We start from the raw sequence: 20,478 nt of genomic DNA, 5'->3' as shown, positions 1-20,478 counted from the left end.
TCTCATTATTCGCCGTTTCTCCCATCCGTCTCCCGCCTACGACGCGGCGATGAATGGAACGATGAGCGCGATCGGCGGTATGCTGAATTTTATTTACGACCGCCACGTGAAAGGAGCGATGACAAGCGTGATACCCTTCGTGCATCGCAGGTAAAACACAGTGTGCGACACGGCTGCGACGCAAGAACAAGTCGCGAAACGCCGCATTATGCATTATTGAATTTTGTTTGTAAACTCTTATGTAGTTTCAAACCGTAAAATTTCTAAAACTAAGAGCTATAAAATTAACCCTCTTTGCACAATTTATTCTTATAGATTGGTATGAATAATTATTTTTCGGTTTTTCGAAAACAAAGTTGCGGATTAACGCGAATCACACACATATATCTAGGTTTCATATAGCAAAAAAATTAAATTTTAATTTATTATTTATTTTATTACGCTACAATAATTTTATCTTCAATTTGCATCATCGTTGAATTTTGTTTATAAATTCTTATCTAATTTCCAATTAAAATCTCTAAGGCTCAGTTTCACAACTGACGGTTAACTTTTAACCGAGGTTCAACTTATTCATTATCTCTTTCAATTCTAGAATTGGAAAAAGATGAGAAATAAATTGAACCTCGGTTAAGAGTTAACCGTAAGTTGTGAAACTGGGCCTAAAACTAAGAATTATAAAATTATCTCTTTTTGTATTACTTATTTTTGGATCGATATAAAAAATCATTTTCTAGTCGAAAAAGAAATAATGTGAATTAAAGATGCCAACACATATATGTCTCATATAGTAGTAAAAATATTAACTACTCCGATATCTTTATTATGTACGTACGTAACGTTGAACACGGGAGCAAGGTTACGTTTTTATATAGTTTTCGCGTAATTGCAAAAATATTACAGTTTCATCCATGATGTCAATCTATTTTTAAAAATCTGTTTTTTAATTTTTTGATGCAATAAATTTATCTTTAGCTTATATTATTGTTGAATTTTCTTTATAATGCATGCATCATAATTGTACAAAGAGAGATAATTTATAAATTCTTGTTTAGTTTCAAATTAAAATTTAGAAAACTAAAGAGTTTTTGAATCTCTCTTTGTACAATTTATTCTTGAATCTGTGATTGAAAAAAATACGCGAATTGGAAATGTCACACGTATGTTGCATAGCAAAAAAATGTTAAATTTTATAATCTATGATGTCGATCTGTTTTTTAAATTATTCCATTAAATTTATTGATAATTTCTCTCTTACATTATAATTGAATTTTGTTTATATAGACTGTTTCAGTTTTAAATTAAAATTTTTTTAAATAAGATCTCGAAATTATCTCCTCTTGTACAGTCAGAAGCAATGAGGTTGCAACACTTTTTTTCGATGGGTTTCGGTATGCAGTTTACTCACCGAGCAATTGGTTGTTATTCTTGAATTCACAAATAAGAACCAATCGCTCGGTGAGTAAGCTGCATTTCGAAACCCATCGAAAAAAAAGTATCGCAATCTCATTGCTTCTGACTGTACAATTTATTTTTGGATTGATATGAAAAATTATTGTCTGGTTGAAAAAACATCGTGAACGTAACGCAAATAAAAAACATATGTAGCTCGTATAGGAACAAAAATATTAAATTTTAATCTGTGTAATATTGATCTATATTTAGATTCTTTCCAATAATTTTATTTTTAACTATCATCATTAAATTTTATTATTATAAATTCTCACCTAATTTAAATAAATCTCTTATCTCTAAATAACGGTAATATTACGAATTTTTTTACATTTTATATACTCGTTCTCATGTTTAATATGTAAACGCATGCAGCAAATTGCAGCCTATTGTAAATTGATATATCTAGAAACATGTTCCAACATGCTGCACATCTGCTTTTAATAAATGCACAGTGCAAACGCAGACAAGTTACGAAGAACAAATATTATCAAATGAAAATGGAGCAAAGAGTTAACATTAAGTTCTGTTACAAATTAAACAGCGTCGAAGATGCACGAAACGTTGCAACAGGTTTACGGGAATGACGAAGTAACGCAAACTTGATAAAAACTCTGACACCATCCGACATACGAGGCAGCTGATAGCAAATAATTCTCGACTGATTAATTGCAGACGAACTGCATTTTAACCGAGAAATGATTTGCATCATCCTACATAAAATTTCTACCTATCTATAGAAAATTTCTGCCTGTCAAGGATCGTCCAGTACGAGGCTCGTCCTTTGACATTTTTTTCCAGGAGGAACCGTGCAAACTAATTCTACACACATTTTTGCGTTACTACTTCATTCCCATAAACCTGTTGCAATTGCAACATTCCGTACATCTCTGACGCTTAATTACCCAATTTGTAACAGAACTTAATGTTAACTTTGCTTCATTTCCATTTGATGATGTGTGGTTCTTCGTAACTTGTCTGCGTTTGCACGTAGCTGTGCGTTCATTAAATAAGTTTCGTGCTGCATAGATTATCAGTGACTCACGCTGAATTTTCCGTTTCGTTTTTTTATACTTTGACAATAAATAGTAACGTAATTATAAAATAATTTTTGATATCATATGTGAATAGATAATTATAATATATGTGATGGGTTTATTAGATCTTTTATTTTATAATAATAATTTTTGAAATCATTATGAAATACATGTTATTTAACAAATTTAACAAACGTATAAAAATAGCGTAGGTCATTAGTGATTTCCACGGCATGGTCGAGTCATTAAAAATTGACGCGGCACTAAATGTGTTAATTATCGCACGACTTTAGTCTATTTGCGTTGCTTACATTTTTTTTAGAAACGCTTTGTTTTTTCTTTCTTTATATATTCCCGAGTATATTCACTGAGAAAAAAATATCCTAAGTTTCAATGAATATTTATTTGAACAGTACCAACTAAATATTTATTAAATATAAAAATATATTTATTTGGTACAAAAAAACATTGATTTAACAATTACTTCTTTTTATTAAGTAAATTTATTTATTGTAAGTAAATATTTAGTTGGCAGTATTTAAATAAATATTTATTTAAATTTAAACTATTTTTTTCTCAGTGTACTTATTTTGTTTTAAGTGGTGCAGTGGTCAAGTCAAGTCACTTAAAATTGGCTCGACATGAAATATGTTAAGGGCAGCATGCATATTGGGACATGCATGTACAATACGTCAAGTTTCAATTGAAAATTTCTGTAAAAAATTGTTTACTTGTAGTATTTAATTCATGATAAATAAGTTAATAATAAATATTGAATTTGGGACGAATATTTTGAAACTTGCTCGGCATCACCGAACAATGTAATTGATGTATATATCGTTTCTTTTTTTTCTCTTTGCAGAGTGGACGATCTGTATAGGTTCATTCATGCATGGGTGCCGAACCTGTACGGCGAGCTGGATGAGAACTACTGGCGAGAACGCGGCTACATCCTGTCCGATACCGACACTGACCTGTCGCCGGAACTGTCACCCCACGAAAGTGGCGAAGGCGCGGATTCCACGGAGGAGAGCAAGGCTCGCGATGGACAAGGTGACGACATCAGCGAATTGACAAGAGAGTCCTGGGAGGTGAGTACCGTGACTGTCAATGTGCGACAGGATGTCGCTGAGTGTCCCGTTACACTTTTCTAATATCTAAGTAGAGACTGTGTTACAAAGTTGCTACTAAAGACCGAAGAGTCTTGAAACTTTTGTCCTTGATAAGTTATATATAAGAATAAGAGCTTTACTTTGCCGATCAACTTCAAATTTTATTCATCATTTATAAGTCTGTCGTTATTGTCTGCAGTTATTTAAAATCTATACTTTAACAGAAATTCGAGTCTTGCATCAATGTCGTAAATATTTAATGCGGAAAATCGAGTTGACGATCACGATCTTCATTTAAAATTCTTGCAGAAAAATTGACTTTAGATTTGATGTGATGAAATCGCTAATTTCAAATTTTGCAGTATCGCATAATTCGTAGAAGAAAAAGAGATTACTATGTTTGATATTTCTCAAAGCGCAAAGATCACTTTTGCGAACATTTCTAATTTCGCTGATAACCCGATCCTCGTGTCGACTAACTATCGAATAGTGCCGAGCTACGTTAAATGTTTCGCGAAATCGCGTGCAATCCATTGTTATCGATAGTAACATCAAAGGCTACTCTATTCCGGCGTTTGTTGTCACGATTGTCATCAAACGCGCCGGCTGCTGTTGATTTTCGACGCGAGGATCGCACGGAACTCGATGTATGTCAATGATGCCGCGATCGAGGATATTTGCTAAACACGGCCGATTCTATTGGCCGACAGCTGATCAAGGCCCCCTACGTAAAGCTGTACAGCATCCTGAAGACCTCGAGCACATCGGCCGATTCCGAGCAGATCCAGGATTCGGAGGTACCGATCACTCCGCCCACCTCCCCGGTGATCGATGATATCTATCATTAGGCACCCTAATTGCTCGATGTTGAACAATGCACCTTTTAGATAACACTGCCGCACCCTAGACAACCTTGTTAGCTCTCGGGTGCACCTGACGTTGTCACGCGATGTTGCGGCCGTGCCTATTTGATGTCCTTTTTCTTTCTTTTTTTTAGCTGACTTTTTCAGCTCGCTTTGTGCCCGCTTCGATTGTTCATGTCGGTACATTCGATTACCACGACTGAGGACTCAGTTCTGAAATATTTAACAATATTATTATTGAAAGATTGTTGTTAGTTAGAAAGAACTTATTCTGTAACAAAAAAAATAATGATAAAATTGTCTTAAACTCAACAACAGCTAGAAAAATGTTATTAAGATTAGGACAATTTTCTTTTTTTGTTATAGAATAAGTATATTAACAATTTTTCAATTATAATATCACTAGGGAATATAATACGTTCCTTAGTAATTTGTTAATTTTCATGATACGAGATAAAGTATGTAAAGAATTCTTTACGATCTTGTTGTTCACACTCTTGCTGTCTCATTCCCGTCCTATGATTCATAACAATAATGTACAGACCAATATACCAGGAACATCTTTTAGTAATAATTCGTTTAATTCACTCTTATTGTTAGTATTTGGATCTTATTTGAGCTAGGTTTATCTTCCGATTCTTATCTCGACGAATCTCACATCACTCGCCGAAAACAAACTGCATGCACCTGTTCCTCCTGGTCGTAGAATATATTCTCAACTAGAATCTAGATGAATGTGCAGCATGCACTTGTTCAAACTCTCCATCTCGCGCATGTATTATGTTTTTATCGTATCTCATTATTATTACCGTCTTGTTTTCTCTCTCTCTATATATATTTATATATCTCATAATACGTTTCAACAGTTTTCGTTTACGCAGATTTCTGTCACGCTGTGAGCGATTCGAAATACTTGCAGAACACACTTTCCATATTTAGTCGATTCTTATACATGCAGCTTTATGCAAATCGGTACTGCGTCGAAGACGATAAAGATTATCGATTCCAAGGCGAAATGGTAATAGACAGCATCGTGTTGTGTTGTGAGTGTGGATACAAAGTAGAGAAACGCAATATAATTAGTTAGAGCATAAAAGAACGGAAAGTCTCTCTCATTCCCTTGACTGTTTATATTCTCTTAAAGAAAATATCTGACGGTAATAGAATCTCTCTCTCTATCGTTAAAAAGCATTTAATAACGCTTCCTTATGGAAAGGTGGTGGACGATCAGTTTCTAATTTGTTTATGGAAGAATGAGGTTTACGTGCGTAATAAATGCTGCGTATACTTTGCGTGATGTAAGCGTGCAATAATGTAAGCCAACTTGTGTCAAGAGTCAAACTCTGAACTAGTCGCCACTTGCATAATATCGATAAATTATTGATGAGAATTGACACAGTCGGTGTAAATTGACACAGATGCAATAACTTTTATTAGGAAAATGGGCGCTTATCTTTCACACACTTAATTATTTGCAGGAATTTTTTTTTCTGATGAAAATGTTAGGTTAAATTATATAAACTTTGTTTCTTAATTTTTAAATGTATTATTTTATAAAATAATGAAGATTTATTAATATGTTAATACATTGTATTCTATTGTGAAATAGGTAGTAATAATGATTTTATTGAGATAAAAACAAATTTGGTAGCCGAAAAGAAATATGACTAATACTTATCGTAATCAGATATCGATTCCAGATGAAGATTGATTTAATGTATTTTTCTGATGTAAATTCGAAGAATATTTTTTTTATTCACACTTGTTTACTTTACTCTCTTTATGTAACAAAATTACACATAAATTTATTGATGACAGAAATGATATAGGTGTAGTAAAAAAATTAAATTAAAAAATTTATTGAGACTAACATATTCAATAAAGTAGTACAAAAAATTGATACAATGAAGTTTATACACTTCGAATTATTATTCATGCAAAAGTAATTCAAATTTGTGGAAAGCGAGGTGGAAAGTCAGAACGAATAATGTTACTAATTTAAAAAGATCATTATTAACAAAAGTATCATAATCCACTCGCGACTAAAGTATTTTTCTGTCCTGGAATATTTTTGACCGTTCAAAAATAAACGATAAAATGTCAAGCTTCAAGCATTTTTTTCACTTATTTTTGGACACTCGCGCGGTGTATATCGTAAAGCCAGACATAATTTGGCGCTTAAAAATATGTTGACTTAGATTTCGCTTAACTCTACTCTTATCCACAAAGTAACGGTATACCATTCTGCGGAAAACTTTCCGAAGAAATACATTGAAAGTTATATTAATTTTATCAGTATAAACTGATGGATGCTTGCAAGATATATATATATAATTAAAGATAAGAATAATTACTTCCGAGTTACTTGTAGAACTAATTAAAAATAAATTTACAACTAGGTAAAGACAAAGATAAATGTAAAATAAAGCTGAGTAGTCTTCACGAAATAAATACACTCAAGCAACCGTAAATGACTATTAAAGAATAGTGACTAGCTTAAAAGCTATAAAATAACATATTTTTCAAGATTATGTTTTTCCACTCTATACAGAATTTTGAAAAGTTGAATTAATATACATAATTGTTTTCTTAATCTTGCCCAAATTAACGATGATTTGAGTCCACGGAAAATGATTCTTGTTCACAACAGTATAAGGAGATTGAAGATCACGAGAGATTTTTAGAATAAGTAACACGTGCTGCGCAAATGAGGATGCGCAGTCGTGAGGAAAGCATCTGTCGAAGTATATACGTCACTCGTTTTCTACTCCCCTCCTCTCGCTCTTCACTTATATGAATGTATTAGATTTACTCCGAAAGCTCCAGTACGGCTTCAGTCCTCGTAAAGTAAAGTTCTCTTACTCAATTGACTTGCCAGTATAAATAAAAAGACTAGATAACATAACTAGTATGCAGTAAGGCCAAGTAATATTGAATATCTTAACGTTGTTTTGATTAAACTAGTTAACTCATCAGAATATTAAATGGCAATATTGAGCAAGGTTTCACTGTGATTTTTCAAAGAACATTACATTAGAAAAAAAATTAAGTTACGTTTATTCACCCGATTATCTCTTTGCTTTTTCAAAAGAAACTTTGAGTTCCTCGAAAAAATACAATTAGTGCGTGAGGCACAATGTAAACGACTTTCACACGATTTTTTACTTGTAAACGAAGGAAAGAAAGATCGAAATTCAGGGAAAAGGTGCTGACCGCGAATTTTAGTGTTCATTGAAAGTAGCGCGAGTGATCTAGGATGCCGAAGTCAAAGATGCCGAATCCAATCGTCAAGATCACGAAATTCTTGAAACAGAAAACGAAGGTAAAAGTCAGAGTTGAGGCGAATGTACTCGCGTCTTTTAATCATGCTTACTTCTCTACGCGACGCAAATGTCTCCAATTATGGAATTGTCAGGAATGTTAGTTTAGAAATCAATTTAAATTACGTAATAAAGAAGATTTTGCCTTGGATGCCCGACTGTAATGACTGTTTTAATTTTAATTTATGGAAATATTTTATCAAATGTGCCATAAAATCTCATAATTCGAGACTTAAAATTAATGACGTAAAACATTTTTTTTTTCCAATTACTTCTTTGAATACAAAACTTTAAATACATGCTTATTCATATTAAGGATACTTAACAAAATTGTGATAATGATTATTTTTGTAATTATGTAATGTTGTATAATTACATGTTATATTCTCTGCACTGAAAGAAAAAAATGTTTTATCAGCATTATTTTAATCGAAAATAATCTTGTTAATTTAAGAACGATATTAATAAAACAAATAAAATATTATTAAAATAAAATTGGTTTCATTAACGGTGTTATTTTATGAATTAACAAAATTATTTTTAATTAAAATAATACCGTTGAAACAACATCATTTTCTTTTCATTGTATTGTAGAAAAAGAGTCTGATTGCATTAATTTCAATTCTGATTGAAAATGATAAATCAGAATTTTTTGATTGGATCTATTATAATTTTAGTTGTGATAACTAAAATTTTGGTATAATCGAAATCTTCTATTTCGTTTATTTTTAACCAGAAATTTTTTTCAGTGAATATATAATTATATTTATAGTACAGTTTAACTTATAGTATATCTTACAATTAGTCGTATTATTCCTGGTTACTGATATTGCTTTTGTTTACTACGTAGCGGATACACTTACTGACAAAACACGTTAATTTATTCATCTTTAAATAGTCCACTTAAAGTCTGTCAAGATGAACAATTATTTGCCTATAGCACTGTTCGACGTAATGTTTACAACGGAAACGACTTTAACAATTCGCGCAATATACACGAAAGCCATGCATTTGCTTGCGATCTATTTCGCATAATTTACACGTTAATGACTCAAGAAGAGCGGCGCTTAGCAGGATGCATATTTAACAACCAGTCTTTGGTCGAGCCTAAGCACCTTTCACCGAACCGTACTGCAAAATGTGCCATTTAGAACTGGTCTGCTTTGAATTGTGATAATATCAATTGATTAATAATGCGCATTGTCGGTTATCACCTGCATAGGAACTTGCATTTGAAACAATAATAAAGTTTAGAGATGAAAAAGGTGAAAACTTTTCGAAGGGCAATTGAGAGTCAGCGCTTTCTCGAAGGAAAGGGAAAAAAGATGTTATATCTTCTTCCTCTTGAGACTCATTCAAACAGTAATTTGTTCGAATAACTCGAGTAAGCTTTTGGAATATTTGGAATTTTATGGTGAAAATGAATTTGTAGTAAACGAATTTCAATTGGTGGATATACAGCGGCATCATAATTGGATGTAGAAAGTAATGCGATCATCAAATGTAATAAATAATTAGGATTATTTTAGAAGAAAGGAAATTTTGAGATAAATAAAATAAATGGCTTGTTAGCTGTCTCTGCAAATTGCATTCTTTTCATTGTAATCTTTTGTTATATTATAAGATGTAAGAAATTAAACAACTTATTTATGGAAGTAAATTTACTTTATTCCCACGGAAATAAAATTGATCAGGTTTTCCTGATTTATGTGTGATAATTTTATTCTCGAAATTTTCCAGCCATAGTTCGTATAATCACAAATAACATCGTACTTATGCTATGAAAGACAAATGAGTCTCTGGAAAAAATTTATTCCGAAACGTTAATCTTGTCACAATGATTAATAGAATAATAATATAAGACTGAATGTTTTGTAATATTTATAAAAATAAATTTTTCTTTGACTCTCTTTATTTATTTTAACAAATACGCCGAAATACGTCAGTTATAATCATTATGAAATTCGAATATTGCAGTATCGTATTCTATTATTATTATTATCAGTATTAAAGTAGTATGAACTTTACAGACCAGTTATTTTAATCAAGTTGTTTGGCAATTTAAATTAACTAAATACTGAATGGATTAATAAATGTTCGTTTCTCTTTCTAAGTTTTGATAATATCAACGAAGAAAAAGTGTCATAAATTGTGGATTAGTGTTCAATTCTTTGTTTCTTAGAATTTTAAACAAAACGATAATTAAATAGGTTAATACTGATTAGGTAAAATTAGATAAAATGTGCTCTTAAGAGATTGATAAAAATAAATTTAAAAATTTCTATTAATTAAAACGCATATTTTTGAATTCGTATGTAATGTATTCATGTATTAGCATAATAAATATAACGCAATTTTTGTTCAAGGCTATTATGATTATGTTATGTCTTATATTCCTTTTAATTATCGTTACAAAAATAATCATTGTAAACTAAAAATTGTTGTCATCACATTTTTATCTATTTATTTGAAACTGATGACTCATGACCGGTGTTATCTGCATAAATAAATCTTCATGTTACAACATACTTCTCCTTTCTATGTTAATTATATGCGTTTTTAGCGTGGGCTTATCGTCTGATTTATTTTTTGATTGAATTTTTACCGAGAACTGCGTATCTTTTATATTTTCTTTTTATGTGAAATTTTTTACATATTTTATGTTAAAGGATAAAAGAGTATATATTTTATACCTTGTTCATAGAATATCGATAAATTAAGTACTTTAATAATACTTCTACTTATTTTAATTTGTTCATATGATAACAAGTTATCATTTTTTTCAAACGATCGACGTTATTATTACATCAAATAATTACATCAAAGATAATTTGTAACTTAAATATTCTATATTTATAATTGAACATATTTTTAAGAAATATAAATTGTTTATCTTTTTGTAAAATTATTTTTTATATTGTAAAGAAAAAATAACATAACGTTTAATTTGACAGATATAAACTAGCAGCAAGATTTTAGGATTCTGATGTAATCATGCATTTCATTTAGAGAAATAAAATGATGTAACCTGTATAGTTAGTCTCATAATAGCTATGCTGTGTTCTGTTTAGGAATGTTGCGGTGTAAAAACAGCATATTTAATATAAAGTGGTATTCGTATATGCTGACGCGCATTCAAGTCGCAGACTCATTAACTTTCATATTTATTTCTCTGAGGTTATCTCAGAATTGTAAAGGAAATCAGTGAATATTTTCGCGCCGCGCCAATTGTCAATAACGATCGCAGTGACCCTTCGCAATCTTTTGGTAGCCGTTTCCCGGTCTCCTTGAATATTAACATTCCCGACTGGCTTTTAATGCCTTTTATGAACTTTCCGTGTGTGGGATGATAGTTTCTACAGATTATTTCAGAATATGCATCATGTATCTTTAATTATTTCAGGAAGTAAACGAAATATTTACTTATTACTTCGAAACTGAAATAATTTTGTAATAGAATATTTTTTTCTTTTTTCGCTCTTGTATAAAAGACACGATTTCAATTTAAATGAATTGATGAGCCTAGATGCAATTTAAGCATTCAAATCCGTTTTAACTGAATATAGGAATTTCTCTTATTTAATTAGATTTATTCTCATTGGTCTAAATGTTAGATTTAACCGGTCTAATTGTTAGACGCAATTGTTATACTCTGCATAATCGGACAATTTAACAGATAGGTAAAAATAATAGTAATGATATACTCGCATCTAAATATATGTCTAAGTATTTTGACATATTTTTTCTGTAGACTGACGTAATACGTGACTTACGTAATATCTCACAGTCAAAATTATAAAAGCGACGTCGTCGCTTTTTGCGAAATTATATAATTTTGCTTAGTTACTTACGACATAAACGTCCTCTGTACTCACGCATTATGTCCCACAATAACACTCCTCGCGTAGCAAACTGCCAGGAAATTTCGATTAGCGGATCACGTTGTAGTCAGTTCGCAATTGAAGACAATTTATAGCTAGCTTCGCGAGCCTTATTATCCTCCGTAACGGGTGATCTATATATTTTCCGATGGTTCAGTCGCTTCCGTCTCGCTTCGATCTTAATTAAAATTCAATTAAAAACAAATACACTTGATCCGATCAAGTCTTTTCGCTTGCAATCTCTGAATAGAGATTACGTAATATATCTGTGCGATGAGCAATGTCTCACTCGTTTTATGAACAGTTTTCGCAGTTTTATTGCAATTTTAGTGTTTTACGGAGAATATTGTTTTTTTTTACGAAATAGATTTATACGCACTGACTATACGTATCTAAATACCCAGAATATAAACTCCCGAATAAAAGCTTCATCAGCTTGCGTGAATTAGTGGCGTTTAATGTTTTTCCCATCTTTGATTAATGATGACTTGTCTTGCCTGGTACAAGACAATTTATTCATAAGATTAGCATATGTAAACGCAGACACGATCATGCTTGTATCAGAGTAATCGAAATGAATACATAGTTGCCGCGTTACTGTCTGACATTATTTTAATCCAAAAATAATTTATTTTCAACTTTAGCAACACATATTTTAATCATGGAAAAATTTTCGCAAAATAAAGACAACATGAAAGATAAGCGATCGCGCTATATATATATTCATAGCAATCTGTTAAAGTAATATAATTTTTTCTCGAATCGCTAATCCAAGATTAACGATGTCTCAGAAATGATAAAGCACTTGCTCGAATTTATTGAAACTTTTTTATCTGTTTCGTTTAATTTACATAAAGTGATGATTCTTGCTACTTTTAGTTATGACAAACATTTTTTTTTAATTTAATATTATCCATAATTAATTAGATATTTCTTTATTATATATCTTATATCACATGAAATTAACATTTAAGGACCAAAATTAATTCAATAAAAACAAGATATATATATAGAGGAAAGTCGCCGATACTGACATAGGTCTCCTAAAGTGACACCCCCTTATTTTTCGGAAACTAACTATTGCACTTTATTAATACTAATTTTTTTTTTTCTATATCAAATCAGCTAAAAACGAATTCTACAAATGCGAAAATAAAATTCTTACGATTTTCTTTTGCAAATTGTGAGGTTTAAAAATAGTGACTATATTATTGATAATATTACGTCATTTTAAATACTTGTAGTTTCCGAAATAAGTTTTATTTATATTACTTTTTTCTCTTAGTCTTTTCATAATATGATTTTTAATTTAAAATTGGGGTGCAGCGTAAACCGACATACCTGTCCGTAAAACAGACCATGAGCTAACTTAATCTTTATAATGTTGCTTTATAGTGTCAAATAAGTCTATTGGAGCTGAAGGCAATCGTGCATATATGGAACAACTCTAGAAAAACTAGCGCGTTACATCTTTGCATCTTGCAGAACAGCATAAAGTAAATATGCATATAATTCAATAAAAATGTTTTATAACGAAGTAAAATGATTCTGAAAAATCTTATATACATTCACTTATAGGTACTTTATACAGATAATTCCTGTAAAAGGAAAAGAATATAGGAATACGTAGCATTACTGCCTACTGTGTCAGTTTTGGAGCTCATTTTGTCAGACGCTCATTTTTGCATAACTTACGAAAAACTTAATTATTGCAAAATTGCTAACAGTATTATAAAAATTGCTTATACTATCTGATAGAAGACACTTTTTACTTTGTATTTATGTTTTTGAAGTTGTATTTTTACCTTTTGTTTAAGAAATATTGTCTAAAAACAAAGTGGTATGTCGGTATCGGTGACCCTTCTCTATTTTATTCTTTCATTTAAATTAATTTTTATCGAGTTTATTTTTTCCAAAAATATTAGGTTATTAAATAATTTGTTAATAAATGCAACTTTGGCATATATTAAAAATTTTATGTTATGAGAGAGAGAGAGAGAGAGAGAGAGAGAGAGAGAGAGAGAGAGAGACGCCATATTTACTTAAACCTTCCTAAGTTATTTTGTCCTTGCATAAAAAAAGATCACTTAAATCGTGGGATAAGTATACGGAAATCCATCCGAAATCTCATAATGGCACACGGAAGTTCTTGATTATGAGCGTCATTAACGCCGATGTCATTAAGAACAATTTTGCCAAATCAAATGACACCAATGGCATATCTCCTCCTCGGCATGGTTCGTTAACGTAGCCTGTCGCTATCAGAATCGCATCTAGGAGATCGAAGGACGATCCCGTACGAATAATGCACTCGAGGCCAACGTGAGCATTCGGCGGAAATTTATGTGTACTTGACATTAAACAGGAAGAAGGGAGACCGGAGACGGATCCCAATGAAAGGTTTTTTTACAAAGTTTCTCGCGTGGTCACTGAAAGAAATTGGAGGTGTGCCTTCCAACATCATTCAGTCTCGATCGATTCGTCCTGCCGATTACACGAACCTCGCAACTGCCGTGTGATTCTCTAAAGGGAAATTCGCGTAATAAGTTCTATTCCTCGGTCCAACTGAATCGTGAATTTTGCACCGTGGAGACGAAATTCTCTCAATCGGTACTATAATCGTAATTGTCGAAACAGCTGAAAACAGGATCTCGATTTGTAAAGTCGCAATTCCAAGCTGTTAGCAAACATCGATATTTAAAAACTTGTTACAAGTAATCAACGATATCTAAAAGTTCAAGGTTAGCGGAAAACTACATCTAAACTTTATTTACATCGATATGACCGTCGATCCGTGCCCCATTCTGAATTATGTCTTTCAGCATTCGTCGAGAATGCTTACGGTGAGTTTTATTTACACATAATTCTTATTTATAGTAATAACCTTTACTCATAATAATTTATATAACGACATAAAAGATACTTTTAATAAACTTTATGTAATATTAAAATATACTACTAAAAAAATATTAGTAAATATTATAGATTATTTATTTATATTATGGAGCTTAAATTATTCACATCTGTAAATAATTTTAACATTGACATCTGTAAAATTATCGTAATTGTTAATTATCGAAAGTTTTCATATTTTCATGATCTGTAATTTACACAAATAATAATAATAACAAATTGTTCCATTAAAGTACGATCAGATAATTGATATAATAAAAATAATTACATTATCATTTCTTGTTTCTGCGATTAGTACATAACAGTGTTTTTTTAATTAACGAACTTAATCAAATTAATATCTATCCAAAATCAATTTAGTTGATCTTAAAGAGATTTAGATTGTGTGGCCTTTAAAAAATGTTTCGCGCTTGTTAAGTACTTCTTTTGAGTTAAAAGCGGTTACTGTGAATGTGTAATTATTCTCATAAGTCTGTAAATTTAGTTAGATGTCATTCTTCGCGTTTCCTTAACAAGTAAATTGCAACATAGCTTGTTATTACAAAAAGTGTGTGTCTTAAAAAATAAGACATTTCAAGAGTGACAAAAATTTTTACGATTGTTTGTTACCCGATTTTTGTTTTACAAGTACGATAATAAATTAGAAGTGGAGTATAAATCTGCCGCAGAGTATGGTAAATTCGTTATGTTATTTTCACAGAGAAGATTAGTTAATTCCTTTGAGCCATTTGTAAATCGGTTAATTTATGTAAAAATTATTTATTTTTTCTACAATTATCCATTCAATCATGAGATTGACTAATGCCTGACTAATAGGCTTTTCACGGTCATTAACCTGTCAGAGGACTGGAACGTGTTCTTCCGCGTTCTATTTTGATACCTGGCTTGCCTGAACGTACTGCCTGAAAAGAGGCGTTAAGGATACTTTTGTAACTTATTTTTCTATACGAGCACATGAAAGTCTCACCTTTTATGACGTGGAGTGCCTTCTCTCCCTCTCTCTCTTTCATTAGGAGATTATTTTTGTCGCTCTATTGTCGTTATTGGAAAAACATAAAGTGAGAATAAAAAGATTCTCTCTCTTCATTGGATTTTTTATTAATATAACAGCTATTATTATCTCAAATATAAAATATCTTTATAACAAACATTTGAAAAGATTTCATTAATCTGTCGTATTAAATTTGTCTTTATTATGTAATGTATATAATTTTCGCAATAAAAAGAATTGACTCATAATTTATTTTAAAATTTATTTACGGGCTAACGTATTATAACTTTGAAGCATTCTGTATATGTTTTTCACAAAATTCTTTTAATTCGTTCTTGTTATCTTGCGATGACCTCCGCGCGGAGATGGATCAATTCTGTATTTCTCGGATTTCAGATCGCGCACGTGGCTACCATCTCAAGTTGTTGTCATTGCATCGCTCTACGTAATAATTGCAAGCGAGTTTAACATTATAAACTGCGCGAACTGTGACAAGGACGCGCGACGTTTCATTCTTTTCGTTTCTGTACTCTTATAAAAACTTCTTTTAAAAGAATGATCTTGAACAGTACTATACATAACAGCACAAAGTATGAAAAAAAATAGATTATTCTCTCATTTGAATGATCGATTTGATTTTTTTATATACAAAATATAAAAAGTTATTTTCCTAAGTAATAAGATTGCATTGAATGAAATAATAAGAAGAGATTTTATTACCATCTTTTTGCTAACATTGAATTTAATTAATATCAAGTTCGCGGCTGACATAGTCTGTATTTATCGTTATATGTGTACATATATATATATATATATATCAAATAACAAAACAATCATATTTTTATCAGGTTTTTATGTTACTAAACACTTGAAGAAATTTATGCAACAAGTCAGCGATGAAGCTAATATACTATATACGTCATATAATCCAAGTTAAAATCTATGCCGACAGAAAACAATTTATAAAGGTATTTTCTAAATTGAATACTACATAATTTTACAGATATTTACCGATTTCTGTGTATATTACGATTAATTAAATATTGTAATTCATTTGGTATTTAATTTATATTAATTATATCTTTGATGTGTGTATTTGATCAGACATATGTAGATTCATTATCTTTAATCCATGTGTGGGAATCTATCTGTTCAGCAGAATCAACTTCGAGTAACACACCAAAAATTTCTAATAATATCAAAATCAGTAAATTAATACTTATAAAATATTCATATTGAATATACTATTTTAATTTGATATCAATTAAACAATATCAATAAAAACTTTGGTGGAGAGAGAATTTTTTGTCGGAGATTTTAATGTAATCCTCCAAATTAATTCTGCAAATTTTATTTTGCTTAATGATTTAGTTATTTTTTATATTAAATATCTATTCTTAAAACTTGAAATATTTTGTTAAAATATTTGTTTTAAATTATTAATATAAAAATAATTATTATAGATGTTGATTTTATTAGAATATAATATCTAAACTAAAGAAATTAATGTACGTATTAAACTATAAAGGTTAATTAATCTTCACAAAATAGGCGACGGATATTCGCGTGAATCTTTTTATTTCCATAAATGATAGGAAATTGTTTATGACGACTCACTATTATTCTCCCGGATAATTTATTAAAAAGCTGATAATTGCATTGGCTAATGAGCTGTTTGCGCGAAACATCTGGAAGCGTGTCACTATCAAATCGAAATTAACGCGATGCCCAGTGAAGTGGTCGATAATGATAATGAGCTTTGAAAAACCTCGCAATGAAGAACTGATGGACCGGCAATGATGATATTTTTATATCCGTCCGTGTGAGAGACGAATGTCAAAAGTACGATAGGCTTGCAATCCCACATGCCGCGATAATGCAATCTTTATATATAAACAAACATTTTGTTTCTATTCCCGCGTAGGAAAAATATTGTTCTAATCAAGATATCAATTTCTGAATCTTTTTTTCTTCCATAAATTGAGGAGAATCTGAATTATATGGTCATTAACTTGTGTGTATCTATTTGCATATTTTATTAATTATTAACGATATTTATTGCTGTCCAAAAATTTTAACGGGAGTTTTAATAATCCTGAGTAGATACAAAAAATGTTAGAATTAATTTGCTTTTCGAAATCCCCATTTAATTTTAATTTATTAATATCGATCGCATTATATAATATTAATTATAATATATATATGTTGATATATATTTATATTAATATATTCATAACATATCCATATGTTTATATTAATAATACTATAAAACCTTAAAGAGCTAAAAAAAATTTAAATTTGAGAAAAAGATATAAATTTAGCTTTGCTCAGCTTTTCTGAGTTTATAATACTTGTTGATCTTTCTTCTCATCAGACATTTTACGTGCTAGAATAACATTATCTGACGAAGTCACAGGGCAGCTGCCATCCATAATAAACATTCGTATGGAAGCTAAAATTCTTCCAATCGCGAGATCAAAGGTTATCGAAATTTTTTGTTTTTTTTTTATACAAAGACAGGTTTATTTAATAATAACTGATAACGTTAAAAACATAACAGCCAGACGACGTCTTTTTGGAACATAATTTTTTCCTTTGTGAATTCATTATATATCATAAATAATGAAAATGCACATGTATGTTGAGTGATAATTGATATGTAATAATACCATTCGAGAAATGTCGTATTATTCTTATTACGTTTGTAACATAAAATCCATTGTACTAATTTAGTGATTTATTATTCTTGTATCAGAAAAAGACTAAATAAACAAATGGCGACTGTATTTATATATTTTGCGATAACGTCTAACTTCGCCGTTCTTTTGACGTCATTCGGATATTCTTCAAACATTCAATACTCAGTTAAAATATGTAACGTATGTAGTATCTTTCCCGCAATTTATCTTGAAGTCTATTACAAAATGAATGAAGCCCAAACTTCATTACAGCAAGAAAGAAAGTTAAATTAATTTTAGAAATTTTTTTATAAATGACGTACATCTCTACACAGTATGTGTAACAGATTTTTCAAATGTAAAAGAATGCAAGAATACATATATCCAAATCTCTCCCACTTAACGTACGCTTTGTGTGTCATTCGCACTGTAAACATGATATAATCATTAATGTTTTATTTCCCTCGCTCGCGTCTCCAATCTGTATTAAGCAATATTATATACAACAGTTGTCAGAGGCACATTTTGTTGTCACGTATAGCGATCTACAATCAGTACTAAAAATTATCAAATTATGTCAATTTCATAAGAACTGTACACGTATAAAGTCGCAACGACACGTTTCGTGTTCAGGCGTATGTGAATTATTATCGCTCCCAGGTGTATACTTTATACCGCACCGTCAATCGTTTTATTATTCGAATCAATCGATGGATCTCTCCAATAATTTAGCACGCGATAACACATCATGTTGCACATGACATTTAATGATGCGTAGCGTTACCCATGATCCAGCAATCTGCATTTCTACTCTACGAGACGTAATATTTCTCACGATTTTGATGAATAACAGTATTCATTCAGTACATTCAGTAATTTTTATTACATTCTTGAAGATTTTTTACTCGATTAATCGTTTTGTTATATCATATCATCCTTAATTTTTCTCTATTAATAAAAGTTAGCGAAAAGACCGTTATAGTATTGTAATTATATTATATAAATGTAATTACATTTTTTTATATAATTAAAAAATCTCTTATCTAGATGAGGCATTGGAATAAAATGGAAAAATAATTAAATTCATCATGAAAACATTAATATTTATTTTACTATTAAATAATTTTTATTTTTATATTTAGTTTTAGTATTTTTTTATCAAATAAATATTCACTAGGTATTTTATATATGTATATATAACTCCATGATGGCTATTTAACTTCGATTTTTTTAATTTTTAATCTTATTAATTCATTGAACTGTCTCGTTTGTTTCAAGCATCAATTATTCTACTTAAATCTATTATAATTTCCGTCTACTTGACCGTCAGTATTCTGCTCATCATTTATGCACCGACTTTCGGGTTCATCGCGATACAGTCGATGCGGCACCCAATCGCTTCGATACGATTTTATTCCAAGGCCATCCATTTATAGTAGCTTCTACAGTTCGGGTTCTATCATCGGGGGTTCTCTGTATGGATATGCACCGCGTGGCATTTGCATTCTCTCGCGCACGTATTGCATTATCATGCGTGGTGCGAAGCTAAGCGACTCCTGTGATTATGGGCGACGAACAAAAGTAATTTAATATCGGCACACATTTCATGGTGGCCTCCCACGTTAATAATTATCCGACAATTGACTTGAATAAACGCAACACCCACTGCGGTTACGTGAGATCGTACTAACAGAGTACAACACGACACTTGGATGTGGTAGTGCCCTATAAATGTGCTTAGATTTAGTTAATCCGAGGAGGTCAGAAGTTAAAAGGACGTTAAAACATTTCTTTATCAACACATTTTTATATTCAAATTTCATGAGAAAAACAGAAAATTCCGCGTACTTTGAAGCTATTTAGGATTTTGAGTCAGGCGGTATAAAATTGAAATATTTGTTGAACATAATTCTAGATTTATTAGAATAATAAATTTATTAGCATAACTTATTATTCGTAGAATATCTATTAAAGTTGTATACGTTAATTCACATGAAATTATATATATTAATTAAGAAGAAGCGTCAACTATGGTCAAAGTTAGATGTTAGATTAATAATATTTTTCGCTACTATAGTGTTCTCCAAATCTATGATCAAGTTTAATTTGATCATAGATTTGGAGATTATTACTTCAGTTTAATTATACTGCAAGCCCAAAAGAATGAGCGCGCAGTTATACATATTTGAAATATAAATATACGTATTTAAGATAAATCACATATAAAATTA

At 30.6% G+C, this 20,478-nt stretch overlaps 1 protein-coding gene across 15 annotated transcripts in view; it reads left to right on the top strand.

The window, feature by feature from the left end:
• mtd (TLD domain-containing protein mustard) overlaps nt 1-20,478 on the top strand; it is a 128,658-nt gene that overhangs the window by 103,532 nt on the left and 4,648 nt on the right. For 8 of the 15 annotated variants that reach the window (XM_018516822.1, XM_018516830.1, XM_018516827.1 and 5 more), the window contains 2 exons: nt 3,352-3,580; nt 4,312-4,398. In XM_018516822.1, the coding sequence (XP_018372324.1) occupies nt 3,352-3,580; nt 4,312-4,398 (316 nt within the window). The other 7 variants (XM_018516829.1, XM_018516825.1, XM_018516828.1 and 4 more) reach the window with 5 other exon arrangements.

This window comes from Trachymyrmex cornetzi, unplaced genomic scaffold (genome assembly GCF_001594075.2).
Source record: "Trachymyrmex cornetzi isolate Tcor2-1 unplaced genomic scaffold, Tcor1.1 scaffold65, whole genome shotgun sequence".
Taxonomy (NCBI): domain Eukaryota; kingdom Metazoa; phylum Arthropoda; class Insecta; order Hymenoptera; family Formicidae; genus Trachymyrmex; species Trachymyrmex cornetzi.
The sequence above is the reverse complement of the archived record's forward strand: the minus strand, read 5'-3'. Positions and strand labels throughout refer to the sequence as shown.